Below are 15069 nucleotides of genomic sequence, written 5' to 3'. Positions count from 1 at the left end.
GCCAAGAGAGGTGGGTCACCTGGGGGCCCTTCCCAATTCTGATTTCCTGTTTTACGGGGCATCTGTCTGGAGGAGACACATTCTACAGACAGATGATTCTAATGTAGCCTCTGGCTGAGGACTCCCCTTATTACTGTGCTCTGAAGTACATAAACTTAGGCGTTAAGACGGTCAAATTGAAGTCCTTTCTCAAATACTTACTAACCACTAGACCAAGGGCAGCCAGACACTTACATTCTATAAACCCAGCATAGTGGCTGCCTCGCACATAAAACCTATTCAATAAGACTTAGTTGTTAACTACAGAATCCCTGGCTGGCAGCTTCCTTGAATTTCTTGAATATAAATACAGCAAAGAGTAGCTATGCCAGAGCTCTGTTAGTTCAAGAAATACAATAACAAGCCCAGCCTGCTTCTCTGAACCTGCCTCCAGTCATTCTGTTCTCGACTTGTAAGCAAAACAGAGTAAGCTCACTTCCTATTTAACGTAAAGAAACTTCATCCACTCCTGATGGCATTATGAGAATTTAAACATTAGCCATACCACCTAAAAAAGAAAAAAAAATTATTTTCCAATTGTTATACTACTAAAGAATAGATAGTACAAAAAGGGTTGCATTTCAATAGAACTAGCTTTATTATTAATTTTTTTTTAAACAAAAAGAAATGGTCTAAAAGCAAATACAGATATGTACCAAGGGATGGACGTGACCTGGTACTTACAAAGGAGCTGCTGTGTCATAAATGAAAACAGCATGTTAGGAGAAAAATAATTTTCAGCTGCTGTCTGCTTGAATAATCTGGAGATGCAAGTTAACTGAAGGAAAGTGCTCTGCCAAGCAATCAGCGTGAACCAAAAAAAAAAAAAGAAAAAAAAAAAGAAAAACACACCACCAGGAGTTGCTTCCAGAGAACTACGTGGTGGCAGCATGGAAACTGGCATCAACTCACAGTCTTCTCATTTTCCCCATTTTCTATAATTTTCCTCTTCTTTTCGTCTGTTTTTTTCTTGAAGATGTTATTCCGATAAAACTGAAGTTCTTTGATGCTTTCACTAATGTCATCAAGCGCCCTACAAGCAAACACACCGCACTGAGTTGAGACGTCCGGAACACGGGGGAGGTGATCATCCTTTTACAGAGCGCGGCTTTTTATACACAACTGAGGACCAGCAGGCACGACTGTAAATGCCACTATCTGACATCACCAGTAAGTGGAACACATCAGGAAAGCAAATTTAAGTGCTTTTTTTTTTTTTAAATGCTAAGATCAAAAAAAAAAAAATGATTCTAAACTACATAACAGGTTAAAGTTTCCCAAATCTTTCCATAAGGTGGTGAGGGGTTCCATCGGGGGCAAAAAAAAACAAGAAAGAATTCCAGGGTCAAATAAGTTTAGGAAAAACTCAAACATTGCTTTTTTGAAGTTTTCTGCAAAGCATTTAATGTACTAAAACCTACCACGAATTCCCAAGAGGAGGTGGTGCTGAATACATAGCATTTCCGAAACCTAATCAACCACATATTAACAGCTCATGGAACACAGTTTGGGAAACGTGGTGCAATAATGACATCCCTACACAAAACACATTGCCACACTCGAACATAACACATGGTTCAGTCATCAGCATAAGCATCAATTATCAGACAGGATCCACCTCCTCCCTCGAGGTGAGCTGCGCTACAACCAGTGGCAGCCTGCCTGCATCTGACAGCCTTTCTTCGCCTCCAACATGCTGTCTCTCATCTGTCGTAGTCTGAGAAATCAGGTAACCAAGATGATCAGAACAGCGTGTAAGTACATTAGTAAGCTCAAAACGACGGGCCGAGGGCCTCTTTTAGAAAACAAACTGCACAAAGTCAGTGCAGGAGTTTTACGACAGTTACTTCTGTGGTCAAGACAACAATGGTGCTTTCTTCCCAGATCTCGGCTTGGTGGTGGAGAGCTAAAACCGCCAAAAATACAGCCTCTGGCTAAATCAAGGAACACCACATCTTAGCCACAAATCTGGAACCCAAAGAAGATCTGAAAACCCAAAGTACATTTACAGCCCATTATGTGGTAGCACCTGACCAATCTGCATGCGAGGCTATTTAAAGTCATTAGGTCCGCCATTCACTGTGAGCATCCGTACATTTCATTGTAGAAACAGCAGCGTGTTTGACTATGGGGGGCCTCCTCAGACCTCGTTAGGGGTGCTATATAAACACTACAGGGGCTCCACTACCGTTCTAAAACCCGAAAAATTCTGAAATCCAACACACATCAAGCCCTGACTGTTTCAGGTTAAGGTTTATTCTAGGCCTGTGTGACTGTGCTGTGGTCCACGTGAGCCCAATAAAGACATGAGCAAGCCAGGCTCTTTAGAGCAGGGGCGTGGTCTTTCTGTTTGGCTAGAACTGTGCGTGGCACGCAGCAGGGGCTCAGTAAATGGATGAAATAAATGCTGCCCTGAGAAGCCAGCTGCTAAATCTCCCATCAAGTTTCATGCCCTTCCTGCAAGACTACGAAACCGAAAAGTAAAAGAGGACGCTAGGTACACAAGATCTTTAAATTCCTTGTGTCTAAGGTTGCAGACATAAGAGGAAACAATCTGACAACTTAAAAAGTGTCAAAGTGAGGTTAACTGTATCATGCAACTGTACACAAAGTGTTCTCATTTTAAATGGCCACAAATCCATATTCTTGCTGGGAAGGACATTACTACTGCTCATCAGTAGAAAAATTAAGACTGTTGCACATACCTACAAACCTGAGTTATCTACAGGTTTTAAAATAGCAATGAGACATAAAACAGTACATATCTCATAATGGAATGCTAGAATCCTGACCAGAATTCCTGATAACCTTAGCCAAAGAGAGTTATCTTTCTGCTCGTCAGCCTTTACTTTCCCCCAAGGAAGAAGAGCAGAGAGGAGACATTACTGCAAGCAGTCAGGAATTTGGGGGTTATAAACATGTGTCCGATCGCCAAGTACTTGGAAGGACCAGAACTTACCTGTGAGAGGCAGCCTTCTTTGGTGCAAATTCGTATTCTTCTGGATACCAGCGTCTATACACAGCAAAAATGGAACTCTCAAAGGAAACTGTCTCAAATACACTGAATAATGACACCCTTCAAGTAACTGATTACATTGGAAAAGGCATTTGAGTTGTTAACTGTTGAGCTGCCTCCCTTGTCTGGGACTCCATCTTCCACCCCCTCCTCTCTTCATTCTATATATTCTCTTTGGGCAAGATCGTCAGTGTATGAGATTCCTGCATCTGCTCACTCCAGCCCAGCCCTCTCCCGTGTGTCTGTCATGGATACCAACTGCCTGCTGGACGTCTCCACCTAAAATCCACCAGACACTTCCAACTCAACACACATAAAACCATACTCACCACCCTTGACACCTCCCTGCCCCCATCCACCAAGTCTCCTCTTCCTCTTATTTCCCCTTTCATCTTTGAACAGCTCCATCATCCACCCATCTGCCCAAACTAGAAACACGAGGACTCACTGTACACCTCCTCCCTTTCCTCAGGCCCCCATTAAGCACTCAATGCCGTTCCACTGACCTCAAATATTCTATCTCCACGCTGCTCGCTACCACCCCCTGCCACTTCCCTGGCTCATTCTTCCCTCTCCAAGATGATGCGAGCCTCGTTCTTACCTCCCTATCTCTTTTCTTACCACCCTCTAACCAGAATGATCTAATCGTATTACCCTAAGCCTCCTGCTCCCGTCAGTCTCCACACCTCTGCCCATTCTCCGGAATGCTCTCTCCTCACCTAACTACCTAGAAAATGTCCACTTTTCTTTAAATCTCAACTTGAAAGCTATTTTCTATGAGAAGTTTTCGCTGACTTCCCATCCCCCCGACTCCAGCAGCTGGGCGGTCCTTCTCTCGCACCCTTGATCTTCCACATGAACGATTTTCCATGACAGAAGTCACCACACAGTATACTTCCCAGGTGTGTTTTTTACACATCTGTCAATTCACTAGATCCTAAGCCCTCAAGGGCTTTATATCTGTATGTTCCCAGCACATAGGCCAGTATGAGGCACAGAATGGGTGCTCAATCAACTCTCTGGATTAATGAAATTTACATGGAAAACTTTTTATGTTCCTTCCCCCAGTTCTCACCAGCTCAAGCAAGAATGGGAGGAGCAAGTTATATACCCACTTGGCACCCTCAGTTCTATAGCTCTATTCAATTACTCTCCACAAATTCTCAATTAAAATATGCTAAATGAGGCAATTTAACAGATCCTAAATATAGCCCTTACCTGCACAGTTCTTTAACAGTGCTCACATCAATTATTCTATAATGAAGATGTTTCATGAACTGGGGCATGTATTTGTCAAGAAACTTCTTATCTGCATGAACTGAATTTCCTAGAAAGACACGAAGCATACCGTACCTGTGTATTTCTAGTAATATACAGGAGGACATAAAAATGCATACACTGTATTGCACCGGAAACCATTTTTTACATTCAAACAATTCCTAAAAGCATCTCAAAATTCCTAAATTAGGTTTGAGTGTGTCTGATTAGATTACAAATGCAGGTTTTGGAGTATTTAATCAGTCTAGCTCATAATAAATTTGTAAATGGCCTCTGTACGGACAAAAAGATTCAATCTACCATTCTGCATACTTAAAATAATGCTCAACTCTATCTACTTTTTCAGATAATATGAGATGTGCAAATTTTCTCCCAGTATCACAAAATCCATACCAACACTAAACATGTTACTGAATCTCATGAGCAGATAAGCCTTTGTTTATATTTTAATTTTAATAAAGCATATCCATAATCATATTTCCACATAGTAACTTATATTAAAAACACTAAATTTTAAATAAGAACTTTAAAACAGACACCAGCTGCATCGGCCAAGGGAAAAATTTGTACAATACATGCTCTCATACTTAAAGTCAAGACTTTTTTTTTAAGAATATTTAAGGAAAGTGTTAGTTACTGTTACCAGTTTACATATACAAGTACAAATACACCTCCACAGAACATTAACCTCCCTTTGACAATGGCAGTCCTTTCAAAATCCTAGTAGAACTGGCCTGGTTTCTCTAAAAAGTCAGTGTCACAAGGGGGAAAAAAGAGAGGTGCATATTCTAGATTAAGACACTAAAGAAGAAAAAAAATAATAAAAAAGTAAAAAAATAAAAAATAAAAAAAGACACTAAAGAGACATTAACCAAGTGACATGCATGCAGCTGGACTGAATCCTGACTGAAACAAACAGATGTTCGGATGTAGACTACCTATCTGATGATGTTACTGAATTATTTTTAATCATCTTAACTGTGATAATGATACTGTGATAATGAAATATTACATAAGAAAGTGTCCTTATTCTTAGGAAATGCTGGATGAAGTATTTTGGGATCAAGTGTTACAATGCCTGCAATTTACTTTCAAATGTGCAAAAACATAAATCAATCAAACAAACATGGCACAAGGTTAACAATGACTAAATCTAACTATTCTATACATTTGAAATGTTTCCATAATAAAAATATGAGTTACTGAGTTAGTCTGTGTATCCCATGTCAGGTTTCAGGGCATTTAAAATACGCATACATAAATTACGCAAGGAAATGTGAACACAAAAGTAAGATACACAGTCTAAATCAGGGTAAGCGGAAGACATATGTTCTTGGCTGATCTGTCTGCAACTGCAGTCCTTTGAACCACTATAACGGAAGACTAGCTACAAGATGTACACAGGACTGGATTTTACCTGCAAGCGGACAGAGCCCCGGAGGAGTCTGCTGTCGTACAAAGGACAGAAATTCATACTCTGCCTGCTGCAATGTCATTGTACTCTCCTTCACCGCTTTGGTTAGACCAGACTGCAAGAGAGAAGCCCCAGGCCCCACCAAAACACATGAGGTCAGTTTTCAAAGGCATCCAGAATTGAAACATCACTTCTAAAACAGGCAGATATAACCACAGATGGTCCATTTACAGGCTCAAGTTCACAAATGAAACTGCCATCTTTGCACTGATTTTTTTTTTCTTAAAGAATCCAAGTCAAATAAGCTACGTTCCTGACTGTTAATAGCAGTTCCACACAGTCAAAAAAGGTGCTCAAAGTCCAATGATACAACCTCTGGGAAGAAACAACTATTAACAGGAGATCAGCATTGCCCCTTCTCCGAAAGCTGATTTGAGCAATACCTGACGATCGCCAATGCGTTAGCAACAGACTGAAGGTAGGAGAGGACAAAAGAGGATATTCAGAAGAAGATGATCTCGAGAGGTTCCCAAGGTGAACAGTGAACAAGCAAGCAGTTCCCCAGGCTCGCTAAGCAATCTTCTTCTACCCCTTTTAAAAATACCATCCAGCAAGGGTACAGGATTCCTACGTGGGGGCAACAAGCTTGCCACTGACCCCCGAAGCAGCAGCCCTGTTATTTGGTAATGTTACCTTCCCGTGATGCTCCTTGCACCAATCTGACATGCTGTCCAGTAACTCATCTGGCTGTTTTATAATCAGGTTAGGACCCTGTAGACGGGAAAGGCTGTTAGTCATCCAGAATCAACAGGGCTAAGCTTGGTTTCTGAGGCAAAGTTTAAGCTGCTTTAAGGATTAAATATATATATACACCACAGAAAAGAAAGGTGAGAGCACTTTGTTAACTCTAAAAGCGGTGCTCATTTACGCCAGCACATTTATGGCAACAAAAACATCATGAACGAACACACATACACACACACAACTGAAAGATGAAACACCTATTAAAGGAGGACACAAATATGTATCAAGGGTCAGTAAACTATAGTCCCAAACTGTGGCTTTTTTTTTTTTTACCAGCAAGCTAAGAATTTGTAAAGCGTTGTAAAACAAACAAGCAAACATGACAGAGAGGTATGTGGCACTCTAAGCCTAAAATATTTAATTTTTTTTTTTTTTTAGAAAAAGCTTGCCAAACCTGTGAAAAGTGTCTGCATACTTCAATAAAAAAGAATGCAAATTTTAAAAAAATACCAAAAAAAGTGTTTATATTGCCAAATGAAAAAAAGCAAATTGCAGAAACAGTATATACATGCATATGAGTTCACTTACATTTGTTCAAAAGAAATACACACAATTGTATTTGCAACAAAATACTAAGAAAACACATACAAGTGGGGGAATAGGATGAGACAGGAGAAGAGGGCAAAAAAAAAACAAGAGCTTACGATAATTATATATTTGGCATAAAATTAAACTATTTAATAGTATTTTCATAATAAGAAGTTCAAAAAGTAACTGTTGACATCTGAAAAATTTAAAAAGTGACTCCAGAATTCTCAGCCCCACTTAATAGAACACTCAACTGTGAGTCAGACAGAGTCCCAGCAGCAACAGAAGCTCAACCTAATGGCATTCAAACAAGTCACCTTCGCCTTAGTTTCCCCATCTGTACGACGGAGATAAACTGCTCACCTTCCCTCACAGTCATGTTAACAGGGTAAGAGAAATTAGAGATATGAAAGTTCTTTGAACTCTCTGGAAGAAAAGTACTCTGTAAATTCAAATTATTATCACTACTAAGGTGGTAAAAATAATTCACAATCATTGAGAGGAATGACAAGAATTTGACTAAAGTATGTCTGATATCTACAACTAACAAGGAGTTTTAGCCAAACAAGAAGGCTGGTCATGGCAATCTCCAAGAAGAAGCAAAAAATGTGCTCTGATATTTTTTTAAAAAAACCAAAAAACCTCATATTGCAAAATACAATTCTAAGAAATTGATGGGAAGAACAAACTACCACCAACTTAAGGCTACGTAACTGAACTCCAGATCCGAGCGTGGTACTCTGAAGAATTCTCAGGGTGGGATGTCTGCTCTTCTACCACCACAAAATACTCTCCCCAGACTCATATATGAGAATAAAACATATTTTCCACAGAACTGACACTTAAGTGCCAACAGCCCTGAAACATTTTTGTTTGTTTGTTTTTAAACATCCGTATCCTCATCTGACTGGATCTATTTACACATGCCATGCTCATCTGCAGCTGTGTGAACACAGACCCAAATTTCCTCCAGGGCACGTATCAACTAACCGGTCCATTAAACTGTCAGGATTTCACATTATATCAGTAATCTAAGGGAAAAACTCTTCTTTAGCCAAGGGTAAGTAGGGATGGTAAATAAAGACACTTCTTTTCTCTATTGACCTCTGGTAGATTCCATGTGACAGGAAAAAGACCAAACCTAAAAACTCAAGGTTTGTCTAGTTTGTTTGTTTGTTTGTTTATTTAAAGAGCTAGTTGTTACGATGAGAAATACAACGTCTCAAGATTCTCCTCCACCTGATGGGCAAGAAGTACTCTGAGGTGTGTGCATCCTGGTACCCCACGGAAGTAGCCATTCATCTAAAATGGTTCCTCCCCCTTTTTTACCTACCCAGGAAAATAAGCAGAAGTCTTAACTGCAGATTTCTGAAATTTATCCAGTGCCAGCAACACATCAAGCCGACCCTCTGGAAACTCATTTAACAAAACTGTCTTTCCCAAAAACATCCCTGCCATGTTCCTATTCCAGAATCTCTCACTGCTTCTGAATACTGCTGACAAGTTATTCAGGGCCCAGAATTTCACCCTCTACCAATCAGGTGCTGTCATACACTTATTAAATGGTTTGTGTGTGGCCAAAAGGCAACAGGTGTGTTTCATTTGTTTTGCTTAACGTTTCAGTTAAAAGCAGCATGTTAAAACTTTAATCATGCCCAATATGTCAATAAGAGGATATTTTATGATTCTGTACCAATAGAAATTCCAAAATCTTCTTATAGATCTAGAAGAATCACATGTCCTAGATGAAAAGGTAGACATTGGATATACAGGATCAGGTTGAAGCTAAGGTTATGACATAAAGAAGTCAACTTTGGCGTGAGTCACCAATCCCGGGGAGGCTGCACTTGTCTGTCTTATTGCTTAGGAGCAGTTTACTCAGACTACCTGGCTCTCCCATAACCAGCCAGGTGGCCTTGGGCAAATCACCCAATGTCTCTGTGCCAAAATCTCTCTCTCTATAAAATAACTGTAACAGTACCTACCTGACAGCTGCTGTGAGGATTAAGAGTGAACATATGTAAGGAGGGGGGTATAGCTCAGTGGTTAGAGTACATGCTTAGCATGTATGAGGTCCTGGGTTCAATCCCTAGAACTGCCATCAAAGTAACTAAATAAATAAACCTAATTACCTCCTCCCCCCTAAACAAAAACAAACAAAAAAACAGTGAATATATGTAAAGCACTTAGAACTGTGCCTGACACACAGTAAGCTCTCAGTAAATGGTAGCATTTCTATTTCCTAATTTTTGGCATGACTGTTGAAAAACAGCTAGGCTGTGAGATGGATTATTTTGGTTCTGGAACCAACCTTACCAGGACCTAGAACACCACTTTGGACTTTCATCTATATGTGCTTCAGGTTTCTTATTTTTAAAATAAAAAGATGGGAAGAAGCAATCTTTAGATTTCCAATACACTCTAAACAATATGGCTGTATTACAAGGCACCACCTACTTCAGCCAAAATGTTGAGATCAGAGTCAGTTATCAGACAGGCCATCTCAATAATCTGGTCCTTCTCAATGTCCAATCCTGTCATCTGCAATAAAAAATATAATACACACAAAGCTTGTCTTTCTGGCCTACTGTACCCAAGTTTATTTAACAGGGAATCCCTCAAGCATATTCAATTTATATCCCACAGCCAGGATGGAAGAGACAATAACGCTCCTTGGGCAAGTCCTCAAGGCACTCAATCTGAGTTATTTAGTCAATAAACATTTACCAAGGGCCTGCTACAAGTCACGCATCATGGTCCTACTCTGGGGCAGATGCAAAGTAAGCAAAATTGAGTGCTGACAGCACTCAATTTTGGAAGAGTTAGATAACATCACTACATCTCTGCAGAGTTTACAAAGTTTTTTATTAGTTACAGCACTTGATCGTCACCACAATCTAGTATTATCCCCATTTCATATATGAGAAAACTGAGACTCAGGGAGGGGGAAGTTCTTTGCTGAGTATGAAAGACCTAAAGGGATCAAAACTATGTTGTAGTGCCAACTCAGATCCTCACTAACAGCACGACCTCGAATGAGCCGAATTCTCCCTCTCTGGGCCTCAGTTTTCTCGTTTATGGAATGTGGGGTAAGGCTGAGTCATCTCCGGAGTCCCGTCTAGTTCTAACCACCTAGGGTCCTGTGAGGCTGGCGAAGTGGGGTCTGGCGGAGCCTCTGTCTCCACCTGTACCCCTGTGACCCTAAGCCCGGGGCGACAAGAGATGCAGCAGGGATCCACACCTAGGCGGAATTCGGGGGTCGGGGAAGCCATATGGATGACTCCTCCCTTCTGAAAAGAAACCCCACAGCCCGGCACAGTCCCCAACACCCGCAGGACTGCTGCCCCCGGACCTGCCCCGCGCCGCCCACAGCCTGGCGGCGCTCACCTGGCACACCTGAGACCCAGACGTCGCCGCTCTCCCCCGAGAGGCTCGGCTGCTTGGCCCCACGCGCGACACCTCACTCGCCTCCCCTCACCCCCTCCACCGACCTGACTCACCTCCAGGTCCACCCAGACCATGCGCTGAGCCATGCTCTCCCCCGCCGCCATGGCTGCGCCACCTTCGCGGACACCCCGCGCCCCGAACTGCCCGCGAGTCCCACCCACACCTCGCAACAGCCTGGAGCCCAGGGAGCCGCCTAGCATCACCCGGCACGAGCCGCCACGGCCCCAGCCTCTCAGCCGGCGCTGGCGCAGGCGCGATGGTCGCTAAACGTCGCAAACCCGCGGGGAGGCGCAGGAGCAAAAACCACAAGCCCCAGCAGCCAGTGCGCCGGCTCGCCGGGAACAGTCGGGCTGAGCTGCCGAATGGGACGATGGGACTTAGAGTCTCGCCTCGTGTTGCGACGGGTTTCCCCACCCCCGCCACGTGTTTTCGGATGTTACTGGACGCGCATGTTTTTCAGAACTAAGTTTATTCGTTTCGAGGAGTTATTTCCCGAATTTGGATTAGTTGCATAGTTGAGAAACAACTCTCTTACTTTGGCCGAAAAAGACCTGGTTATCTATGTTTTAATTTTTTAAATCAAATATATCTTTCCTTTTTTGTTTTCTTCTCCCTTCTTTCTACTTACCTGCCCCTCCACTCCATATATTTCGTATTTTTCTTATTTATGTGAGACAGCAGGACCGTGTGCCAGAGGCCAACTCCGCTATCATCAAATCCTTAAACGAGATCATATCTAGGAGATCACTTAGCACACGTTGGGTGCTGAATAAAAGTCCTTTTTCTTCATTGGCTGAGAGTTACTCCTTATTCCTTACGGAGGGACATGGCTTGGTCTGAGTTTCAGGTCAGATGTGACTTCCTACTCTACCCTTACAAGTTCTCAAAGTTAAATCTTGTCTTTCTGTAACTATCTATGCAGCAAATTAAATTAAAATGAACTAAAAACAGCTCTCCCCATTCTACAGACTTTTGGTTTTGATCAAAGTATTTTCGATCTCCTCCAACCTGTAGTTTCCATCATTTCTACGAGTAGAGATGGCCACTAATAGGATCCTCTGACACTGGAGTGACAAATTGCCTGAGTCTCTTAAATCTTTGGCTATTCAGTAGCAAGTTTGGCTGCTGAGTGCGACTTTGTCACAGACATTGGTCTCAGCCTGGAACTATATCCTCTGTGTATTTTTCTGAAAGCCACTAATTACAGAGCTGGTGGTCCATCATAGTAATTCATACCTGGTGAGCTGGTTTTGTAAGAGAGAAACTTTGTTGTCTAATAAGAGCCTTAAGGGTAGTGCAGTGTCCTGGATTTCACCTTCAACTTCTCTGGTATACCCAACCCACCATCTGCCAGGTACAGAGAAAATCTCTTTGAAGGGTCATCAAATTGTGTGCAAATTATACGCAGATTATATATTATATGTGTGTATATATTCTAACCGTATTGTCTGATGAGTGAACTTATTTTGCTATAGCTTTTTACTTTTTACTCACTTGTAGCCTATTTTATAAGAAATAGCCTGTATTTCTTCTTTAGTTTTTTTCTTGGTTTTAAATTTAATTCATAGAAAATAAAATCAGTTGAAGTATACAAACTTTCATCAATTAGGCTTTTTATCCTCCTGAAGTAGTATTTCTTTAAATTTTCAAAGAACACCTTTTGTTTTGAAAGTCACTACTATTACAAATGACAACTTATGAAATGCTATTTAAATTTAGGAACTTATATCCTGAAAACTTAAGATCTTAATTTTTAAATATTGAGTAGTTAAAATTATGTGTGGACATTTTTAAACTTCAATTTTTATAGTAATGTACTTTAATTAACAGGAAAGACACACTTTAGGTGAATGGTATTATAATGTAAGGAGATTTAGGGTTTGTTGGGTTTTGTGTGTAATAACATTAGATTGGTAATCTTAAAGGTTAATATCCCAAAGGAGAGTAACGTGTGCACCAAATTCACAAATCCAAACCATGTAATTAAGAGGCAGGACTGACACATGAATATGGGGCACAGAATCTGAGAGCAGCCTTGTCCCACAGTGGACTCAATCATTTTCTTCCCTTTTCCTTTCTTAACAGAATTTATCTCAAAACCAGATCCTCTGCGCAGAGACTCAGCTTTTTCAATTCTGTTGTGAACCTATAAGAACTGCTTTTATTAACTAACAAGGGTAAAGTGGCGAGAAACCTTGTTCTCTAAAATTATAGACTATGAGAAACTTTGCTGTTTGAAGTCATTTCGGAGAGAATGCAACAGCTCCTCAAAGAATCTGGGCCATGTGGGTCACCTTGACACAGAGAAAGAAGCTGCCTCAATTTCTGCCCAGGGGCAGAAATTCAGATAAGAGGTTTCCAGACACAGCATTCCACGTTTATCTTAACTTTGTGGTTTCTAAAGAAACAGGACCTGAGTCAGCTTTTCAATACTGCTGGTAGTCAGACTGTGATGTGTCCGGTCCCTCTGGGCTTAAGGGCACAAGGGTGGGAGTGGACACAGGGCTGTGCTAGACTCCACTTCCCCAGCCTCTTGGGACCCTGGGTGGTTAGAGCTAGATCAGATTCCGGCGATGACTAAGCCTTACCCACATTCTGTAAAGGAGAAAACTGAGGCCCAGAGAGAGAGAGGATTCAGCCCATTCAAGGCCATACTATGAGTGAGGATCTGACTACAACCCAGGTCTGATCTGTTTCTAGCAGGACATGGCCAAAGTCACACAAACCCTCCCCTTAATTAGAGATCACTACTTTTTTAAGTGTTTTTTTTCTTTTTTCACTTTTATTTTGTTAATCATGGTAAAATACACATAACATAAAATTTCCCATTTTAACCATTTTTAAGTCTGTAGTTCAGTGGCATGAAATACAGTCAGTTGCCGTGCAACCATCACTACCGTCCGTCTCCAGAACTTTCTCATCTTCTCAAACTGAAAATTCCGTACCATTAAATGCTAACTCCCAGTTTCCACCCATGCCCCTCTCAGACCCTGGCCACCACCATTTTGCTTTCTGTCTCTATTAATTTGACTGTTCTAGGTACATCATATAAGTGGAATAATACAGTATTTGTCCTTCTGTGTCTAGTTTATTTCACTTCTCAAATGTCCTCAGAATTCATCCAAGTTGTAGCATATATCAGAATTTCCTTCCTTTTCAAAGCCAAATAATATTACATTATACATATTTACCACATCTTATTTATCCACTCATCAGTTGATGGACCCTTGGGTTGCTTCTGTCCTTTGGCTATTGTGAGTATTTATATGGAGTTTTTTTTCCATCTTTTTAAAAAAATTTTCTAAATAGATTTTATGTTTTTAGAGCAATTTCAGGTTTACAACAGAATTGAGTAGAAAATACAGAGTTCCCACATAGCCCTCCCCACCCACACATATTTACATAGATTTTAATTTTATTTTTCTTATTGCTGCCCTTTTTAAACTGCATTGGGGGGGTGGTAATTAGGCTTACTTATGTTACTTACTTTACATTTACTTATTTTATTTTTTTAATGGGGGCACTGGGGATTGAACCTGGGACCTCATGCATGCGAGGCATGCACTCCACCACTGAGCTATATTCACACACCTCCCCCTTATTGTTTCCTTACCAGGACTTCCCCAGCCCTGCTTTGATCCTCTCACCTCCTAGAGCAGAGATTACTGTGATAATCAATCTAGAGGTAACCCCTACTTCCCCTGGTTCTTCTTCAGACTCATCCAAACCCTATTTTTAAAAAGTCCTTCCCTACTCCCTCTTAGGAGAGACCCCTGGTTCCTCATGGTAATTGTTAGAACAAGTTCACAAACCTAACGTTGTTGCAATTATGTCCCTAGTGAGTTTTGTCTGATGTGCTTTGTCACCATCCTATTAAACTTGACTTTAATTTCCAGAATACAATTATTTTTATACTTGTATGGGACAAGCACACAGCCATATAGTAATGGTAGTAATACTAGTTAGTAGTCACCAAACTAATAAAACTATCTCACACCTGTAAACTGTCCTACAGTTTATAAAGCATTTTAAACTAGACGGATACCTCATGAATACCTGTTTGATGATAATATCTCTTCTCTTCTTGCTTTGTGATGCTGTGTCTTGAGAAATGTTGACATCAGGTTTATTGCTGGTAACTGATAACTGCTGTTTACTTTCTTGTAGTGGTCTGGGGAGGCATAAAGGATGATAAAACTTTCGCCTTTTACACTCTATCGCTGTAAAAAATACAAGCCAAACATAATCTTCAAAATGCACCTTGTACAAAACGGACACGCTAAAGGCTTTCGTGAAATTTGAATTGCATCTTTTCTCAATTCTGTTTGACACTTAATGTGAATACTTAATACCGAATACTGAATACCAAGTGTGTATCAAACACTGTGCTAGAATTTCAAAGTACAAATACATTTATTAAGCTGATATTTATAATATCAGACATTAGAAGTATATCAAATATGAATGGTTCCTTTTGGGTTTAGAGTTGTTTCTTTTGCAGATAAGGAAGTAGCTTTAACTTTTTCATCTGTAAAATGGATTG

General features: G+C 40.8%; 1 protein-coding gene across 1 annotated transcript; it reads right to left on the bottom strand.

The window, feature by feature from the left end:
* Positions 1–613: 613 nt before the first annotated feature.
* REXO2 (RNA exonuclease 2) lies at positions 614–10881 on the bottom strand. Its single transcript, XM_031443661.1, has 7 exons — positions 10580–10881; positions 9537–9620; positions 6441–6518; positions 5751–5862; positions 4274–4382; positions 2999–3052; positions 614–1072 (listed from the first exon to the last, which is right to left on the bottom strand). Exons 1-7 carry the CDS (start codon positions 10724–10726, stop codon positions 943–945), a joined length of 714 nt encoding a protein of 237 aa, XP_031299521.1. The 5' UTR covers positions 10727–10881; the 3' UTR covers positions 614–942.
* Positions 10882–15069: the final 4188 nt, after the last annotated feature.

Source organism: Camelus dromedarius, chromosome 34, assembly GCF_036321535.1.
Source record: "Camelus dromedarius isolate mCamDro1 chromosome 34, mCamDro1.pat, whole genome shotgun sequence".
In the NCBI taxonomy this organism is placed as follows: domain Eukaryota; kingdom Metazoa; phylum Chordata; class Mammalia; order Artiodactyla; family Camelidae; genus Camelus; species Camelus dromedarius.
Note: the sequence above shows the minus strand (reverse complement) of the source record. Positions and strands in the feature narration are given on the sequence as shown.

Bases quoted from the DNA above. Each gene is read 5' to 3' on its own strand.
- REXO2 (XM_031443661.1), bottom strand. From the start codon at position 10,726: ATGCTAGGCGGCTCCCTGGGCTCCAGGCTGTTGCGAGGTGTGGGTGGG. The intron at 4,383-5,750 runs GTAAAATCCAGT...GTGTCTTTCTAG, and splicing joins GGGGCTCTGTCCGCTTGCAG to GAAATTCAGTTCATGCAGAT. The intron at 3,053-4,273 runs GTAAGGGCTATA...TGCTGTGTATAG, and splicing joins ACTGTTAAAGAACTGTGCAG to ACGCTGGTATCCAGAAGAAT.